At 32.6% G+C, this 16,390-nt stretch overlaps 2 protein-coding genes across 11 annotated transcripts; both read right to left on the reverse strand.

The window, feature by feature from the left end:
- Positions 1-1,695: 1,695 nt before the first annotated feature.
- LOC145312637 (uncharacterized) lies at positions 1,696-6,344 on the reverse strand. The gene is made up of 7 exons (XM_080151901.1): positions 6,205-6,344; positions 5,324-5,989; positions 4,406-4,537; positions 3,679-3,770; positions 3,330-3,425; positions 2,556-2,787; positions 1,696-2,127 (listed from the first exon to the last, which is right to left on the reverse strand). The coding sequence occupies exons 2-7, from the start codon at positions 5,683-5,685 to the stop codon at positions 2,034-2,036; spliced, it is 1,008 nt and encodes a 335-aa protein (XP_080008027.1). The 5' UTR covers positions 5,686-5,989; positions 6,205-6,344; the 3' UTR covers positions 1,696-2,033.
- Positions 6,345-7,851: 1,507 nt separating this feature from the next.
- LOC145312569 (uncharacterized) lies at positions 7,852-16,329 on the reverse strand. Of its 10 annotated transcripts, none has more exons than XM_080151892.1 (13): positions 15,597-16,329; positions 15,202-15,393; positions 14,752-14,837; positions 13,902-14,502; positions 13,441-13,522; positions 13,113-13,257; positions 12,775-12,900; positions 12,287-12,471; positions 11,829-11,937; positions 11,183-11,264; positions 10,449-10,814; positions 9,254-9,530; positions 7,852-8,437 (listed from the first exon to the last, which is right to left on the reverse strand). In XM_080151892.1, exons 1-11 carry the CDS (start codon positions 15,759-15,761, stop codon positions 10,542-10,544), a joined length of 2,046 nt encoding a protein of 681 aa, XP_080008018.1. In that variant the 5' UTR covers positions 15,762-16,329; the 3' UTR covers positions 7,852-8,437; positions 9,254-9,530; positions 10,449-10,541. The 10 variants fall into 10 exon arrangements, with proteins under 10 accessions (XP_080008018.1, XP_080008003.1, XP_080007987.1 ...); XM_080151877.1 differs by having other exon boundaries at positions 9,254-10,170; XM_080151861.1 differs by having other exon boundaries at positions 9,254-10,282.
- Positions 16,330-16,390: the final 61 nt, after the last annotated feature.

Raw genomic sequence — 16,390 nt, forward strand, 5'->3', positions numbered from 1 at the left:
GAATTCTAAAAACTATCACTAAAAAATGCAACAGTTTTCATGAAAATTGATGCCGTTTTAAACTGTCAAATAATAAGATTTTACTTTTTTGGAGCAGGACCGTCAGACAGACTGACAAAATAATGTAGAGTAGATGCTCTGAACATATAATAGGAATCTTCACTAAAAATTTCAACTGTCTATCTTAATTGACAGCCGAGAAACACATTTCCCCCGTAGCGTTACGGACGGACAAAATAATGTAGAGTAGATGCACATGTATTATAGAAATCTTCACTAACAAACACACAAACTAACACACGAACTTTTTTGGGTACCTATATTTTTGGGTAACCCAAGGCCATAGAAATGACGAGAAAGCATTGAATTTTTTTTTAATGGATGTAAGAACCTAACACTAGATGCCATTTTTAAAAAAAAGGCATAACAATACCTTTAAGCTTACACAAAAAATAGCAGCAATCTTCTTAGTGTTTATTGAAAACTTATACACTTTATACTGAACTAAAAAAATTCTGTAAATAATCCACGAGTTGATGAATGAAAAACTAGAATATACACTTAAAATGTGGTTAAAATTTACTATACTAGGAGAAACTTATTTACTTGTCTACTTAATATTTACACAAGTAGATAAGATAATAAATCTTTGTCCAACGTCATAAAGTACACAAACAAGGACAATTATATGTATAGCTGTACATAAAAATTATAAAAACAAAATAATAATATTAAAACTTTTATCAATACCAAAAATTTCCTTAATTAAAATATCAATATCTATATCAAACTAACTACCTAATGAAATTAAGGGTAGACTTACATTTTTTGTTCTATAAAGTATAATGTTTTGAAAACATTAGTAAAATTCTACTGAACACTATTTGATTAAATCAAACAGCTTGAACTTGATGAATAAACAAATAATAAATCAGAAGTTAGGAATTATTTTTAAAAATAGCCTTGCTAAAAAGTCAAATTATAATGAAGAGTAGCTCCACTCATTTAGATTTAGGATGAAGACAACGGCAACTAACTTTTAACATCCTTCATCTAACGAATTGTTCTTAAATCTTTATATACCACTTATAATATAGAATCTATGCAGTAGTTGCTGATGCTCTTCTAAATAAAGTTGGCAATTTAAAATTAATCTAAAAATTATCTTTGCTGATTTACTTTTCCCTTTAAATCCCTGATATCAAATGTACGCTAAGTAATTTCTAAAATGTGGTGGAGTCATTAAGATTACAAGTTATCTTCCTACTAAACAAACACGTCTGACAAGAAATTAGACAAATATTGCAAAGGGGTAGTTTCATGAATATGGACTGAGACAGTGAGAATACATTAAGATTACAAGTTATCTTTTTACAAAACAAACAAGTTAAGAAATTAGACAAATATTGTAAAGGGGTAGTTCTATGTAAGACTGTCTGACAAGAAAGCAGAAAGTAGACAAATGCTGAAAAGAGATAGTTCCATGTAGGGGGAGGCATTCAAGATTAAACGTTATCTTCTTACTAAACAAACACGTCTAACAAGTTTAGAAATTAGACAAATATTGAAAAGGGGTAGTTTCATGAAAGTGAACTTTGGAGACATTTAGATTGCAAGTTATCGCCTTGCTAAACAAATATATATTACACAGGGATAATTCAAAAATTTCAAAAGTTAATTACTAAAAATATGCAGTTAATTTTAAATCTTTATTTATAGTTTTAAAGAATATGACATAAATAATAAGTGTATTAGAAATTCTTAAAAAGAAAACATATAAAAAATGGAAGATGAGGAAAAACAAAACTTGAGAGTTAACATAAAGTATTTTCTAATTCCTTTTTAGAAGGAAATTTTTCTCCGAACTTAAGTTTTAATAGGGACAAGTAGCATGCAAATTCAGCTGATTTTTGGACAATCCAAGCTGCCAAACCCTGGATAATGGTTATCCTTGTCTAAAGACGAGTGTAAACAATTTGTTTAATATCATCCGAGGCTTCTTCAACCAAGTTAAAAGTGGCATTCTTGAGATATTATACGGCAAGGGTGAGTATTCTGTCGGTGACCTCTTGTAGTTCTGAGTAAGCCTCGCTTGAGATGGATTCTACTAAAGCGTCTGACTCACTTCTGAAACATGATTTTTTCTGATAAGTTTTGCAAGTTAAATAAATTAGAATACCAAAATAAATTTTGTATAGTTATTTATTGCATTGTATTAAAGACAGCTTTCCGCGGATGTAAAAATGAAAAATTATAAAAGCTAAAACTTGTATAAATTTTAATATTTTGTAAAAATGAAAAATTATAAAAATAAAACTTGTATAAATTTTAATATTTTTATTTTAAATCGTGGAAAATTGTCCCTAGTACATTGCCATACATAATTTTTCTGCATGGCCGAGAACCGGTTCTAATCCAACGGATGCTAAAAGTTTTTGAAGCCATACTGGAGTAAATATCAAAACTATAATTTATTATTAAAAACCAATAATTAGTATTCCTAATGAACAAAAAATCTCATTTGGACTAAATATTAAAAATCTTACAAAACATACCTTTCAGTCTCACTCGTATCAATATCATTATCCTCAAAATATTTGACCAGCGCATTTTCTAGCTCTATTTCTGTTCTATCCTCCAACGATTCCAAGTTTTCACTTTGTTGCTGTATGTCAGTTCTATCCCCTACCGAATCTATGTTTTCAGTTTCACGAGTTTGGGTTTCAGTAACTCTTTGTTCTTTTGGCATATCTATACTTTTTTGTGGATTTTCTTTATTTCTAGACCCTAACAATAAATAAATAACATAAAATTAAGAATAATTATAATATAATATGCAGGGATCTAAAGGGATAAAACAATGGCCGATATATTAATGTACATCCCCATTCCCCTAACAAACTAAATTGCCCCTTCTATAGATTAAAATTAGTGGTGAAAACGTATGAACACTCAACTTAATAAACCAAAAAAAAAACAAAATTCAGTTAAAGTCCCCAAAGTTGTTAAGCCAAAGAATAAGAAAACGTTATTACAAAACTTTGGGGACTAGTGTAATAAATAGCCCATTGTCCCCTTTCTTGCATAGGTAATATGTATAACTTGACTTCAACATTTCTGCCAATCAAAAATCTTCTTAGACGCAATTTATTGTTTATTTACATGTTATTATTGACAGGTGAAACAGTATAGGCTAAATCGCTTATGTTTACATGAAGTTAACATTATAAACGTCCTAGTAAGACGCAAGGTATAGACTCGAACCTGACACGTTAACAATTACGCTTCTGCCGCGGGTGTTATAAAGCGTATTATTATTAATTACGTACCTATAGAATTTAAGACTTCATCTCTGCTTCTTGTACGCTTCTTCCTATGTTCCACGTATATCTTGATACGTTCTTTGATCAATTTCACTAACAGTCCTTAAAAAGAAAACATTAGTACTTAGTGGACAAAAATTTAGTACAATCAATTTTTATAACCAGTTTTAGAAGAAATATTTGTATATTGTTTACTTTACAGGATGTTTGTACAAAACAGCGTGTTTTATGGGATCTGTACAATGTACATAAATTAACACCACTTTAATTTTTTTTCTTTGATTACTGTGGCTATATCTCATTTACGTAATTTGTTAATTCGAAAGTCAAGTGAAAAGTGCTAAATAAAACCTACCCGATGAAGCATCAGTCAAGATTGATCTGGGTTCGAAACCTTGCTCTTCAAGTTGAGATCGAAGACTCAAGTCATACCTCTCTAGTATTCTCCTAAATCAAGGATATTCTAAAAATATGACTTAATACTTTTTAAAAAGCTAGATATCTGTTACTTCATATACGGTATAGATTTACAATCCTTATTTCCAACAAAAAAATTTGGATCATAGAAAGAAAATGAAGTAGCGGGTTGCGTCTATTTTCACAGTAGCTTTTGGTAAGTTATTTTAGGTTAGGCTAGTTACATGTTAATGATTGCCCTGCAAGGTTAGAGCCCGCCCCCCCCCCCCCCCCTAAGGGGCTAGAAATAGGAGAAAAGCTACTGTGAAAATACGACGAAACTCGCTACTTCGTTATCTTTCCATGGTCTAAAAATTTATTTTAGTAATAGTGCACATATTTGAAAACAACTACCTAGTCAAAATGGATGGGACAATGATTTTGAACCAGGATATGTCGACTCTTTTTTAGGTAAGTAATATCCTACCTATTATACATAGTAAGGTTATTTTTGTCTGAAACTTAAGATTTTAATAACTACAGAACTAATTCAGCTGTTCTTTTCAGGGCAGATTGACATAGATCCTAATAGGTTTAAGTCTTTTTTTAGTTAGCCTTCTAATCCCTTTAAATACTGAGCCTCTACATGCTTGGGATGCAGCCGCTAATTCAATATATTTGGTTACCTGTATGAAAGACAAAGTTGTTGAGCCGTGCTAACAAGAATAAGTTTCCAAGCCGCGCGAAGCCGTATTGTGTTACTCTGTAGGCTTAGAGAGGCAGTGCCAAGACTTTCACCTAACTGTTGCACCTCATCTCTAGATAAAACAAATTTTATTAAGTAGCGCAGCAAGAATAATGAAGAACGGAATAAGAACAGTAAATTGAGTTTAAAAGGATAGTCTGGGTTACTTTAATATCCTTATACTAAAGTAACAGGATGTCTATGTGTCTGTCTGTGTGTCTGTCTGTGTGTACCGAAGGATCTCGCTAACCGCTGAACCGATCGGGTTCTCCTTAACAGGGTAGCTTCTCATAAGTCCCGGGAAGGTTTTTAACTATTTTGGGGGAGGGTACCACCACCCTCCCAAGAGAAATGACAAAAAAATCGAAATTTTAAAAAACGTTTAGGAGACTTCAACTTCAAATGAAGAGGTATCGTACGTAAAAAATTATAGTAGAGACTTTATCAAACAAAAACATTTAAAGTGCCACTAGAGGCCTCTAGGGGCGTAGCCGCTAGTAGCGTGATATAGCAAATGGATATAGAATTTACGTTGCAAACATGGACATTAACAAATGGTCAGTTCGTTCATCTAGTAGGAGAGGAAGGGATGGGGAAAAGGAGTGGATAGTTACTTTAGCCAGCTACAAGTTCCAATTTATTAGATTAGAATACATAATAATCTGGTGTAAGATCCACTTAATAATAAATCAAAATCCATTTCTAGCGACATTTAGTAACATTTTTCACTGATTTACGAGAGATATGGATGGATATAAACACATTACATAATTCAGAGTAATACTAGTATTAGGTTTGCTTAATACATTCATTTATTTTTTTCACTCAAAAAAAGTACAACTTTTCAACAAAAACCTACCTAGAAACTAAAGGGGCAGGAATCGCTCTGGTCAAATAATTTTCAACAATTTGTTCTCGTCTCCGTCGTTCAGCCGTTTCCACAACATAATCCAAAATATCATCGATCAGCTGTTCAACCAGCTGATTGGCATAATCCGCCACATGGAACCGACGCACAGTGTACTTTTCTGTAACGCGTCCATCCTTCCATACGAGATGTTGTTCAAAAGTTAGCGCGTCATACGTTGAGGATGGGCGAATTTTCCTCGCATTTTTTTCCTTTTCTCCAATAATACTTGAGTTTGATGGAATTGTCTCACAGATTGAAACTTCACTGCTCCATTTGCGTAGTTTGTCACTTTTGTCTTGATTTGAATTCATTACTAATAATTTGTTGATATTTACAATTGAAAATGCTAAAGATAAGAATTTTACATAATAATTAAAATAATAATAAAAATGTACACTTTACAAAAAGTTTACAATCACAGCCTATTTAAAAAACAGGATTATAAGTAGCACAGCTACTCAATAACTAGTGTGTGTCCGTATTGCCCTTATTATTTCTTCTGTCCATCCTTAGGTTCTTGTCCCTGGTCGTCCATGATCTTGTGTCTCTTCATGTTTGAAAGAACACTGTCGAATGAAGCTGTTTGTTTACGGGCGGAGCCCTTCAATTCTGACCCTGAAGTAAAGATAACTATTTAGTGTCCAATATTCATATTTTCCCCTCCCTTATCCGAAGATTCTATGCAGAATATACACTCCTTAAAATACTTGCCTCCAACCTTTCAGCCGTTCAAAAATAATAAATACTACCACCTTACAGGGATAAACATATGGAAAGGATTTATTTGTGGATGTACCTTTTTAACTAAAGGAAGTAAAATTTTTTTGTACCTGGAGCTCTTCTTTGGGGGGTAACAACCCCCTGGGCCTCCTCCTCAAAATCAAAATCGTCGGCGTCCGGTTCAGGAGCCGCCTGCGGCAGTATTGAGCTTATACTTTCAATATTTGATATAAAGGATATGACAATCAACGATAAATTGATTCAACACCTAATACTATGAAAACAAAAATACAATTTCTGTAGATCTAAATCATTTGGGGAAAAGTGTGAACACTGTTAGCTTGTACCAATGTACCATCCTATCAAAATTAACATTTAATAAACTTTGTTAATAAAACCCAACAACTTAATTGCCTATTCGTTTTAAAGCTTGGGGACCAGTTGCATTTAATTTACAATTGAATGTACATCCCTCTCTGATAAGTATCACTTTACCCATTTTTATCACCTAACGTGCTTGAATTAATTTGATTTTAAGTTTAACTGTCTATTTTTCCTTAATATCAAAATAAGACTAAGTAGTAAAATCTAAGTCATTTATATCAAACAATGTTATTAATAACGAAATGTTTGATAAGAGCTTGTAGATTTAAGTTAAATATTATTTATACTCTTTTTCATTTTCTTATGTATCTTTCCATTTTAGCTTTGAAAGAAACCTATTAATAGCAGGTGGATTAGAACCGGTCCTCATATTATGTATGGCGTATTACAGATAATTTTCCATGAATATCAAAATAAAAATCATAATATTAATACCAGTTCTTTTCGCCCGGGCCTTCGAGGCTTACAAAACTGGTTTTAATTTTATAATTGTCCTTTTAATATCCGTAGAAACCTCTCCGCAATACGACGCGATTGATAACTATTATCTTTTTTATACGATAATGTATTACAGTTGAATTTTTTATCTGTAATTTATAGTTTCTCTAAAAAATACGGCAAAATTACGTATATCATTTTCGTAGGATTCCAAATTATTCCGTCAATTTACAACTCAATTTCCACTTCGACATTTTTTTGCTAAGTAAGTTATCAAACTTAGAATGCCCATAAATATAACGAAAAATTCCTAATTGAAAATAACACAAGCAGCGGTTCAAGATAATATGCAAACTTCACTATAATTTGCTAAATATCATTTCATTCATTAAGTATAAACATAATTCCTGAAGGGTTGGGGCGGCTTGCACAACTTTTTCTGGGGTGGGTGGACGCCTTCCCGGATTTTTCCACACCAATTCTAAATTGTGTACATATTATACAATAGTAGTACCTAGCTTCTTTATTGATTATTTTAGGTTATAAAATTTTCAAAGATATTAATATGAGGTCGAAAAATGTCTTGTCTGTCTGAAGATATTTATCTCACTAACCGCCGCTGAAGGGGGGGGGGGGGTAAAAATGGATTTGAAAACCGATTAATTCTGGTGTATCATAACCGATTCTCAGTCAAACTGAAAAATTATCTATAACATCGCTTTTTAGACAGCTTTCCACGAATATTAAAATAAAAATCATACCAGTTTTGTTTTAATCCTACATTTTTAAATTACAATATCCGCGGAAAGCTGTCTAATGTGTCTATAATACGATGCGATAAATAACTACTATCAACCTACCCAAACTTTCTCCTTTATCGATCTTTTGATACAGCTCAAAAATAGTCTGCGGATCTGGGGTGTACATTTTTTACATCTAAAACAAAAATAAAATAAACATCTAGCTTTTTATTTCTCATCTCAAATAACTTTTATTGTCCTAACTGACATACCTTAAATATATGACATATTTATTTTTATAATAGGTTACAGTAAATATGAGATAAACTCAGTACAGGAGAGGACAATGGCACATAAAATCAATCTTACACCCAATATTTTCAGTTTACCAAAGGCAGAAATTTTACGCCTTAAGAATTTTGGGAGGATTAATTTACATTCCATTGTCCTATCCACGAGATAAAGTACAGAACATTTCTGAATTTATTAATAACACAAGAAATCAGGGAAAAAAGATGATAGAAAAAAAATGTTCGTAAAATCAAAAGGTTGGGAGATCGTTGATAATTCATCCATTTATATAAAATCCATTTTTCAATTAGACATTACAACATTAATCATTATTAGGAAGAAAAAGTTTCGAAATTGATATATTTTCATACATAGCCATCCCTTTTCCCTGTAGAAAAAAATCCACTAACCATCGTAAGTTAAGTTATTCAGGTACTATTCTGAAATGATCTGTATTTATGGTAATATTTAGACATAAAATATGTGACAACTAAATCAAATAGGAAGGGTAGAGTACTATAAAGTTTTACTTACATTTTTGTCACTAAAAACAGATAACCAAGTAAAGCACGCCAGGCTACAATTGAATCAAGACAAAAGTAAGTGCCGAGCTCTGGGACCTATGTATGGTGAAATTAGACATAAAACCATGATGATTCCAGGTAAAACCAAAATATTTCAGCGGGATCTTTTTGAGAAAATTAGATTTGAAAATTTCAGGTTAAATTTTCACCCCCTAGGAGTTGTTGTATAATCATGACAAGAAAAGCAAAGATTATTTATTTAAAATTTTGAACAACTTTGCTTTAATGAAGTCTTTCATAAAACCTCTCTATATATGATTTATTTAAGGCTGAATTTCCGTGACCTTAGCAAAGCAATTGATAAAAATGGCCATTAATTAACTCCCTTCAGAAGTGGTTTTATGAAGAACTTTATAAAAGCAAACTTGTTCAAATTTATAAATAAACAATCTTTGCTTTTCTTGTCATGATTATGCGGCAACTCCTAGGGGGTGAAAATTGAACTTGAACTTTTCAAATCTAATTTTCTCAAAAAGATCCCGCTGAAATATTTTGGTTTTACCTGGAATCATTATAGTTTTATGTCTAATTTCACCATACATAGGTCCCAGAGCTCGGCACTTACTTTTGTCTTGATTCAATTGTAGCCTGGCGTGAAAGCACTTTGACATAAACAATTTTCTAGAATACCTTATTGTAAAGACAAACGAATATCAACGTTTTTTTTTCTTTAAATAAACTTCCATAGATCAATAAGTTTAAAACGCTTTAATGTACACTACCCTTTAAACAAGAAACATATTAAACTAGAGAGAAAACGTTACATTTTATAGTAACTGGCAGTTTCTGTAGAGAATTTCAATTTCAGATAGCTACAATTTTAAATGCCCCGGGTACAGGGCACAAATACATAATTTAATCTGACTGCAAACATTAAAAATTTAAAAATGAACATTTTCTCAATAAAAATACAGGTTTTTTACTACAGGAATGGCATTATTATTCTTCAATAAAATCACAATTATGTATATAGAAGATTTTAAACTGAATGTATTATCTCTACAGGACGAGGGAAAAGACAATTTATCTTCCATTGTCCTTTCCCTATATCCTGATTATATAACATCATGTTGTAAGAAGTGTAAGAATTATTAAGCTTACTTACAGTTCCTACCAATGCTAATTACAAAAAGAGGGGTGACCATATTTTATGCACACCCCCTTTACAACTTATTTAATAAAATAATAATTACCCATGTAACAAAATTGAATTTTGTGGAACAATATCACATTTTCACTGCATTTAGAAGGCATTTTTTCCTACCTAACTTATTATAACTAGAAAAACTTTTTAAAGGCAAAATATCAACTTAACTTACTATTACTTACCTAATAACTTAACTAGCTTCTTAACTCCATCCTGACTAATAAATTTTGCTTTAAAAAAATGATTTCTAGATTATAAAACTAACCGCTTAACTAACATAAAAAATTCCTTCTTTTTCTATCAAACTATCTCAAAATGAACCACAAAATTCTTTAACAATATCATGAGAAATATTCTAATTTAAACAACTATGAGGCATCTTTATATGTTTAGATAAAACTTTGCAATATAAGGTAAAATATATAATAGTTATCACAGAAAAAAACACCTCTATATAAATATGACAGTTTTTTCAGAAAAATATATTTCTTTCTTTAACACAGCATATCCCGTTAAAATTAATTTTGCCTAATTAAAATGACTTAGAATGGGGGAGTGTTAAAATAAAGAAAATATGATTCTCTTTTTTTTTGTAAATAAAGTTCTCTAGTGGTGAAATGATTCTAGCACTTATAAACCCCTAAATTTTGTTAAATTTCATTTTAAAAACTTCCTAAAATTGCTAGATTCACTTACACGACTCTCAAACAAAACCTCGTATTAAAGACAATCAGAATATAAAGACGTACAAATAAGTTTTTATTGTATACCTTTTTTTCTGATTTTAAGCATATGAATTATGATATTATGTAGTATGTATCAGTATGAAATAATGTATGTTTGAATTTTCAGTGACTTTTGTATCACTTAACAAAATAAAAGTACATTAAAGCACAATTAATAGTCAAGCTAGCGGCTAATATAAACCCAACGGGCGTCACCGTCACTGTAAAGCTCAACTTTTCATTTAATGACTTTGTCATATTATTGTTATCACCGCCGGTTGGCGGGGAATTTAACGCCGTCTTGGAGGCGGTGATGGAACAGTTTGGCGAGGATTGAGCGGCGGGTTTCAATAGTTTGTGCAGCTCGATTTGACTCTCACGTCCTATGCTTGATTCCGATAACTGTTCTTCCTAAAAGTTCAAGATATGGATCGGATGAATTTCTAAATATCTTACTTTAATTAAAACTATGAAAAACTAAATCGGTTTAATAATTATCGAAATTATAAGCTACTGACACAAAAAAAACTTACTACTTTATATAATAGGATGAAAAATCTTTTAAGATATCCGTAACAGATTAATGTTTGTGCTATTCAGGGGAGCTTGCAGGTATGTATAATAGGCCATGTGGATTTTGCCAGATTTTGGGGAGATGACGGCTTTAAACGCTCAGAGACGCCTTTAATACAAACTAAAAGTAAGTAGCATAATGAATTAACGGACTAACGCAGAAACAAAATTATATAGTAACATCGCTTCTAAATATCTAAAATTACCGTAGTGTGTCTTCTTTGAGTGACAAAGCTGTGATTGTTAGAGTAGTCTCTCTTCATGATTGGCGCCGATAATACAGAGTTCCTAAATCATTAAATAGCTGTTACACTAGTATAGCGGGGCGACATTTTTATATTTCTATCATATACAATCTTTATTAGTCTAGCAAAAAGACTTTAATATTTACTCTTCGTTTGTACCACTCGAACAATAAGTTATGCCTGTTCCATAAGCCTAGATATTTACCCCTAATCTTTCTTTTTACCCGACTCAACAGCAATAATACACATCCTTAACAAAGACGCGAATTCGCCTAAGACTCGAATAATTCCTTTAAGTGTACTTATTCTAGGGATGGAAGGCGACACGAGTTCTCAAAGTTTTATAATAACGTTTTCTTATTAGTTGGCTTAACAACTTTTGGGAATTATTGAATTTTGATTGGTTGGTTGATTAAGTTTAGTATCCTAATTTCTAACACTATTTGAAATCTACAGAAGGGGTAATTTTGTGTATCATTATTGGGGATGTACATAAATTTATCGGCCATTGTCTTATCCCTTTAGATCCCTGGTCTATTCCAGATAGAGTTTAATATCCTAAGAATCAATTTTGTAATACGTTCATAATAATATTTAATATGTTTACCTGTCATAATCCCCAAATATAGAGTTTCTTGGGGAGGTGGGCAGGGAAACGTGATTGGTTGGTAGAAGGTTGGACAGATTTTCCAGAGATGGAGAGCCAGATATTAATCCTGAAAATGAATCATCATTGAAACTAGTAGAAACCTTTCCTTACCTTTAGATGAGGAGCTATAAGATACAGAACTCAAGTATACCCAAGTAAGTATATGAATATTCGTAATTTCAACAATATTGACTTGAATCAAGATAAGCTAGCGGCTGCTCCCATAGCATCCATTGATATAGAAAGACAGAAAAATAGATTAAAACCATATCCAGACTTATATGAAGATATAATAGCCTAAAACCATCTCAGGTCCTATAAAACTTCCCTCTAAAGGAAAACCATATCGGTTCAGCGGTTAGCGAGATCTTCCGCTACTGACAAAAAAAAGCTTAGCACTTTATATAATAGGATACCTGTTGAAACGAATCCAGAGGATTGGGAAGATGATCTAGAATGAGTCTCTCCAGCTGGCGGCAGCTTTGTGTCCGGAGGTGACCAGTAGCCTCCAGCCACCCAGCTGGTCAGCTGTGCGGGACGCAGGATGGGACGGGAGGGCGCGAACCTGATACCGTCTGGGTTGGGTGTTGGCGAGTATACTCTAAAATACAAATATTTTACCACAAAATAATCATTTGAACTATAGGTAACGTACAACAGTTAACTATTTCAAAGAAAAGAATTTTGGGACCATGGAAATAAAACAAAGTAGCGGGTTTCGTCGTATTTTCACAGTAGGTTTTCTCCTATTTTCAGCCCCTACAAGGGACTCTGACACTGCGGGGCAATCATATACCTAACCTAACCAAACCTAAAATAACCTATCAAAAGCAACCGTGAAAATACGATGAAACCAGCTACATTGTTTTCTTTCCGGAATATCAGCAAATAAAGAATACCTTACCTTTGAGAGAAAACTGATGGGCTGATGGAGCCCAGGGCCCTTCCAAACCCACCAACAACAGACCCAAGGGGACTTCTCTCCTCCCCCTCATCACCCAAACTTAGAGAGGCGATGTCGCAGTCCCGACCTTTTTCAGTTTAATAAATATTTTATCTCGTTTGTTCTCCTATCCACAGAAAAAATACTATCCTATCGTGAGAAATAATGTGTAACTGCATGTTTGCAAGCATAATATATCTACCAACTGAATTTGCCTTTTAATGATTTTTAATCAACCGTGAAAGTTAAAAGCACTTTTCTTAAAAATCCAAAATGAAATAAAATATTTAATAATCATTCCTGACTGAACAACAAACTCATGATTGAGAGTGCCCTGATCTCCTGACCATATCAACGGGGAGTGAACACGTCTCGGGTTCGAGTCCTTGCCTGCAGACTTGACAGCTGGCGCATTCACGAACCCTGTCAGTTTGGTAAATAATCCTAAAAAAATAAAGATACAAAAATTACATGAAATACTTAAAAACAGATTTTATTTTCAGAATAAGTTATCTGCCTTCATTTTTTCATTAATGAACAAACACAATTTTTGTTTCATAGCATATTATTTTTTCTTCGATAACAATAACAGCATGCTATTAAAAATGTTCTAAAACAAGGACAAACCTATGGTATTCAATGGTGAACCATGATTGTTATTTCCATTGCTCTGTTTTCCTTCACTGCTCGACTTAGTCGTTATACTATCCCTTAGAAATAAGATACTTGTATTCAAGGATCACAGGGATAAGACAATGGCCCATAAATTAATGTACATCCCCAATTAACAGTAAACACAAAATTTACACTTCTGATTACCATTCATGGTTGAGTCGTTTGGACTGTAAATGAGCCAACCAATCAAAATTCAATAAAAAAAAGGGGGAAAGGAAAAAGACTAAAACCATCCCAGGATATATATGAACCTTCCCAAAAAGAAGTACTCAAATGTTTCAGTAGTTAGTTTAATCTTAAGCTTCTAAAAAAAATCATTACTACATATATAAAAAGGATATTTCCTTTCAAATAGCATAGCGACTCTATAACTTAAGTATGTTTGTGAATTATCTAAATATAAGTATATTATTCCTGCTAGTTAAAGTTTCATCCAAATCATCATCAAGAGCTATTAATTTTGAGCTTAGGGAGTCGGGGAACATTGCAGCTACACTCCTTTGATACACAGTTGTTCTTGGTCTTTTCAATAACTTGGAAACTAGCGGAACCAAAGTGAACAAGATTGTGCTAACAGCTAAACTCCATTTCTTGGCTAGACCAATATTTTCCATTATAAATGGAACAATATTCAAGATGTAAATAGGATTTCCAATGCTCAGTGTAACACCAAGTAATGCCAACAATCCGGTGAGAAATATAACAATTTCAACGTCATATTTCAAGCTCATTATCATGCACTTTTCCAGCACAATTTGAAAACTAACTGGTAGAAGTTGCAAATATTGTGCTGATAAATTTGGTATGAGTAGTGTTACAAAATATAAGATTGCTGTAGCTATCTGGAGGTGACACAGAATATTTCTCAACGTAGATTGTCCACGAGAATGTTGATAATGGTTGGAATTTGCCAGCCGGCTGGTTTCTAGTTTGTGTTCAAGCAGAGCGGGGGCGATTATCGCATTTTGTTCGCCCAACCGATCCGCTAAAACCGCCTCGCATACAGCACAGAGTCTAGAACACACAAATATAATAATTAAAAATGCTTACAATTCACAGCTTAGTAGAAAGAAATTAAGCATAAAAAAATGGAATGTTAAACTAGTGTAAAAATATATTAAACCAAAACTATAGAAAATGAACATCATAACTGTACTTTAAAAGAAAGGTAGAGAGTGTAAGAAATCTTTTGCTTTGGTGTTTAACAAAACATAGATCAAAAGCTTACAGAGTAGCTTCTAAACAATGAAGTATCAATATTACCTATACACTCTTTCTAAATGTGCTCTATACTCATCAAAATCTTTGTCTTCGCTTGTGAAAGAGGCTAGTTGACTCACTTTAAGCTCCTAAATAACATATAACATTATTAAAATTATAGAATTATGTTTTAGCAGATATTGTCATCAAATCAATATTTGGATTCTTAGAATACCTAAGTTTGTTAATTAAACATCATAGTGAAATAGCTGCTTGCCCCCTACCCTCTAAGATAGTGCGGGGGGAGGATAATGAAAATAGCTTAAAACCATCTTAAGAAATAATCAACTTCCCTGAAAAGTACAAGATTAGAGCAGCAATTTCCGAAAGCTTTAGCATCAGACAAAAAATCTTGACGCTTTATATTACAGAATAAGAATATTATAAATAGAAATATGTTGAGTCTTGGCCTATAGAATAGATTTTGTATGAAGAAAAAATATAGATAGGTACCTGATTTAAATTACACTTCTTACACAGCCCATTGTTGGCCTGTTCTTTACTCTGTTTCTTAGGTTGGGTAAACATGTGGACAGGCGTGGAGGTGAACAAATGGTCCCGCTGGTTGTAATCCCCATCCGCTGTAAATCCGTTGTATTGTCCGCAGTACTGACAGTACCAACTGTTTCGCTCATCATATTTTACCTAAATAAAAATATAAAATTTTAGACATTTTAATATATTCAAAAACAACTCAGCATTTATGGAAAAAGGATATTTCAATGAAAGATAAAAAAAGTCACAAATTAAAGTTTTTTGGGAAGAGAATATATTTTTTCTTTCATTTACCTATTTAAATGTCCCTTTTAATGTCTAGTGTTTCTTGGGGAAGTAAAAAGCGTAGTTACCTTACAATCTGTGTCGCAAAAATGACAGTTAACTGCCGCCTTAAAATAAGGCCTTACAGCCCGGTAGGCCAAGCCAACCGCCACGGTAGCTCCTGTGGCGATGATTCCACTTCCCGCCGTTGACACAAAATCCGCCATCGCCGCACCGGCGGCCGAGGCGAGCATTTTGTATCTCTGAAATTTTACAAAACTATATAAATAAAAATTTCAATAAAAAAAGGTTTGGATAGAAACATAACTCATATAGTGTGCAAATACTACCAATGTGATTAAATTAAACTTAAATTCGATATAGAAATGAATCTTTTGACGTTAAGACTTTATTTACATGTGTTAGTTTTGCACTACTAATGAGAAAAGTCTCTTTGATACGGAACAGGAATCGCAAGATTCTTATAAAAATAATATTATATCACAATCCGAATACATCACAGATCCGTTGGCAAAAAAAAAATAATAGATGGTTACTTAACGGGATTGGAAGAGAACTATCACAAGAAAATTTTGCAGGCATTGGATTGCTCTGTTGAACTTAACTGCTAATAGTACCTATATCAACATAGGACCAAAAGGTTAAGAGGTTTGACAGAGTATTTTTTATACAAAACTATGGCTAAACAAACATCAATCTTTAAGCGAGTAGATTAAATCCACCATTTCACTTCTAAAAGATTTCATTTCATCTTCTTTAATACTTGTAATTGTATTCAGTCCTTTATCCTATAGAAAATGCCAATAAGTTACAATAACAAAGCAGGAATCGTCAATAAAGCAATGGATATAACATTAACATT

The sequence above is a fragment of the Acartia tonsa genome, chromosome 1, assembly GCF_053477335.1.
Source record: "Acartia tonsa isolate MP-2025a chromosome 1, ASM5347733v1, whole genome shotgun sequence".
In the NCBI taxonomy this organism is placed as follows: domain Eukaryota; kingdom Metazoa; phylum Arthropoda; class Copepoda; order Calanoida; family Acartiidae; genus Acartia; species Acartia tonsa.

Excerpts from the sequence above, each read along its gene's own strand:
- LOC145312637 (XM_080151901.1), bottom strand. The coding sequence starts at position 5,685 with ATGAATTCAAATCAAGACAAAAGTGACAAACTACGCAAATGGAGCAGT. Across the intron at positions 3,426-3,678 it reads CTTGACTGATGCTTCATCGG|GACTGTTAGTGAAATTGATC; the intron begins GTAGGTTTTATT and ends TTTCTTTTTAAG. Across the intron at positions 2,788-3,329 it reads TGAAGTCTTAAATTCTATAG|GGTCTAGAAATAAAGAAAAT; the intron begins GTACGTAATTAA and ends ATTTATTGTTAG.
- LOC145312569 (XM_080151892.1), bottom strand. The coding sequence starts at position 15,761 with ATGCTCGCCTCGGCCGCCGGTGCGGCGATGGCGGATTTTGTGTCAACG. Across the intron at positions 15,394-15,596 it reads TTTGCGACACAGATTGTAAG|GTAAAATATGATGAGCGAAA; the intron begins GTAACTACGCTT and ends ATTTTTATTTAG. Across the intron at positions 13,258-13,440 it reads TTCACCATTGAATACCATAG|GATTATTTACCAAACTGACA; the intron begins GTTTGTCCTTGT and ends TTATTTTTTTAG.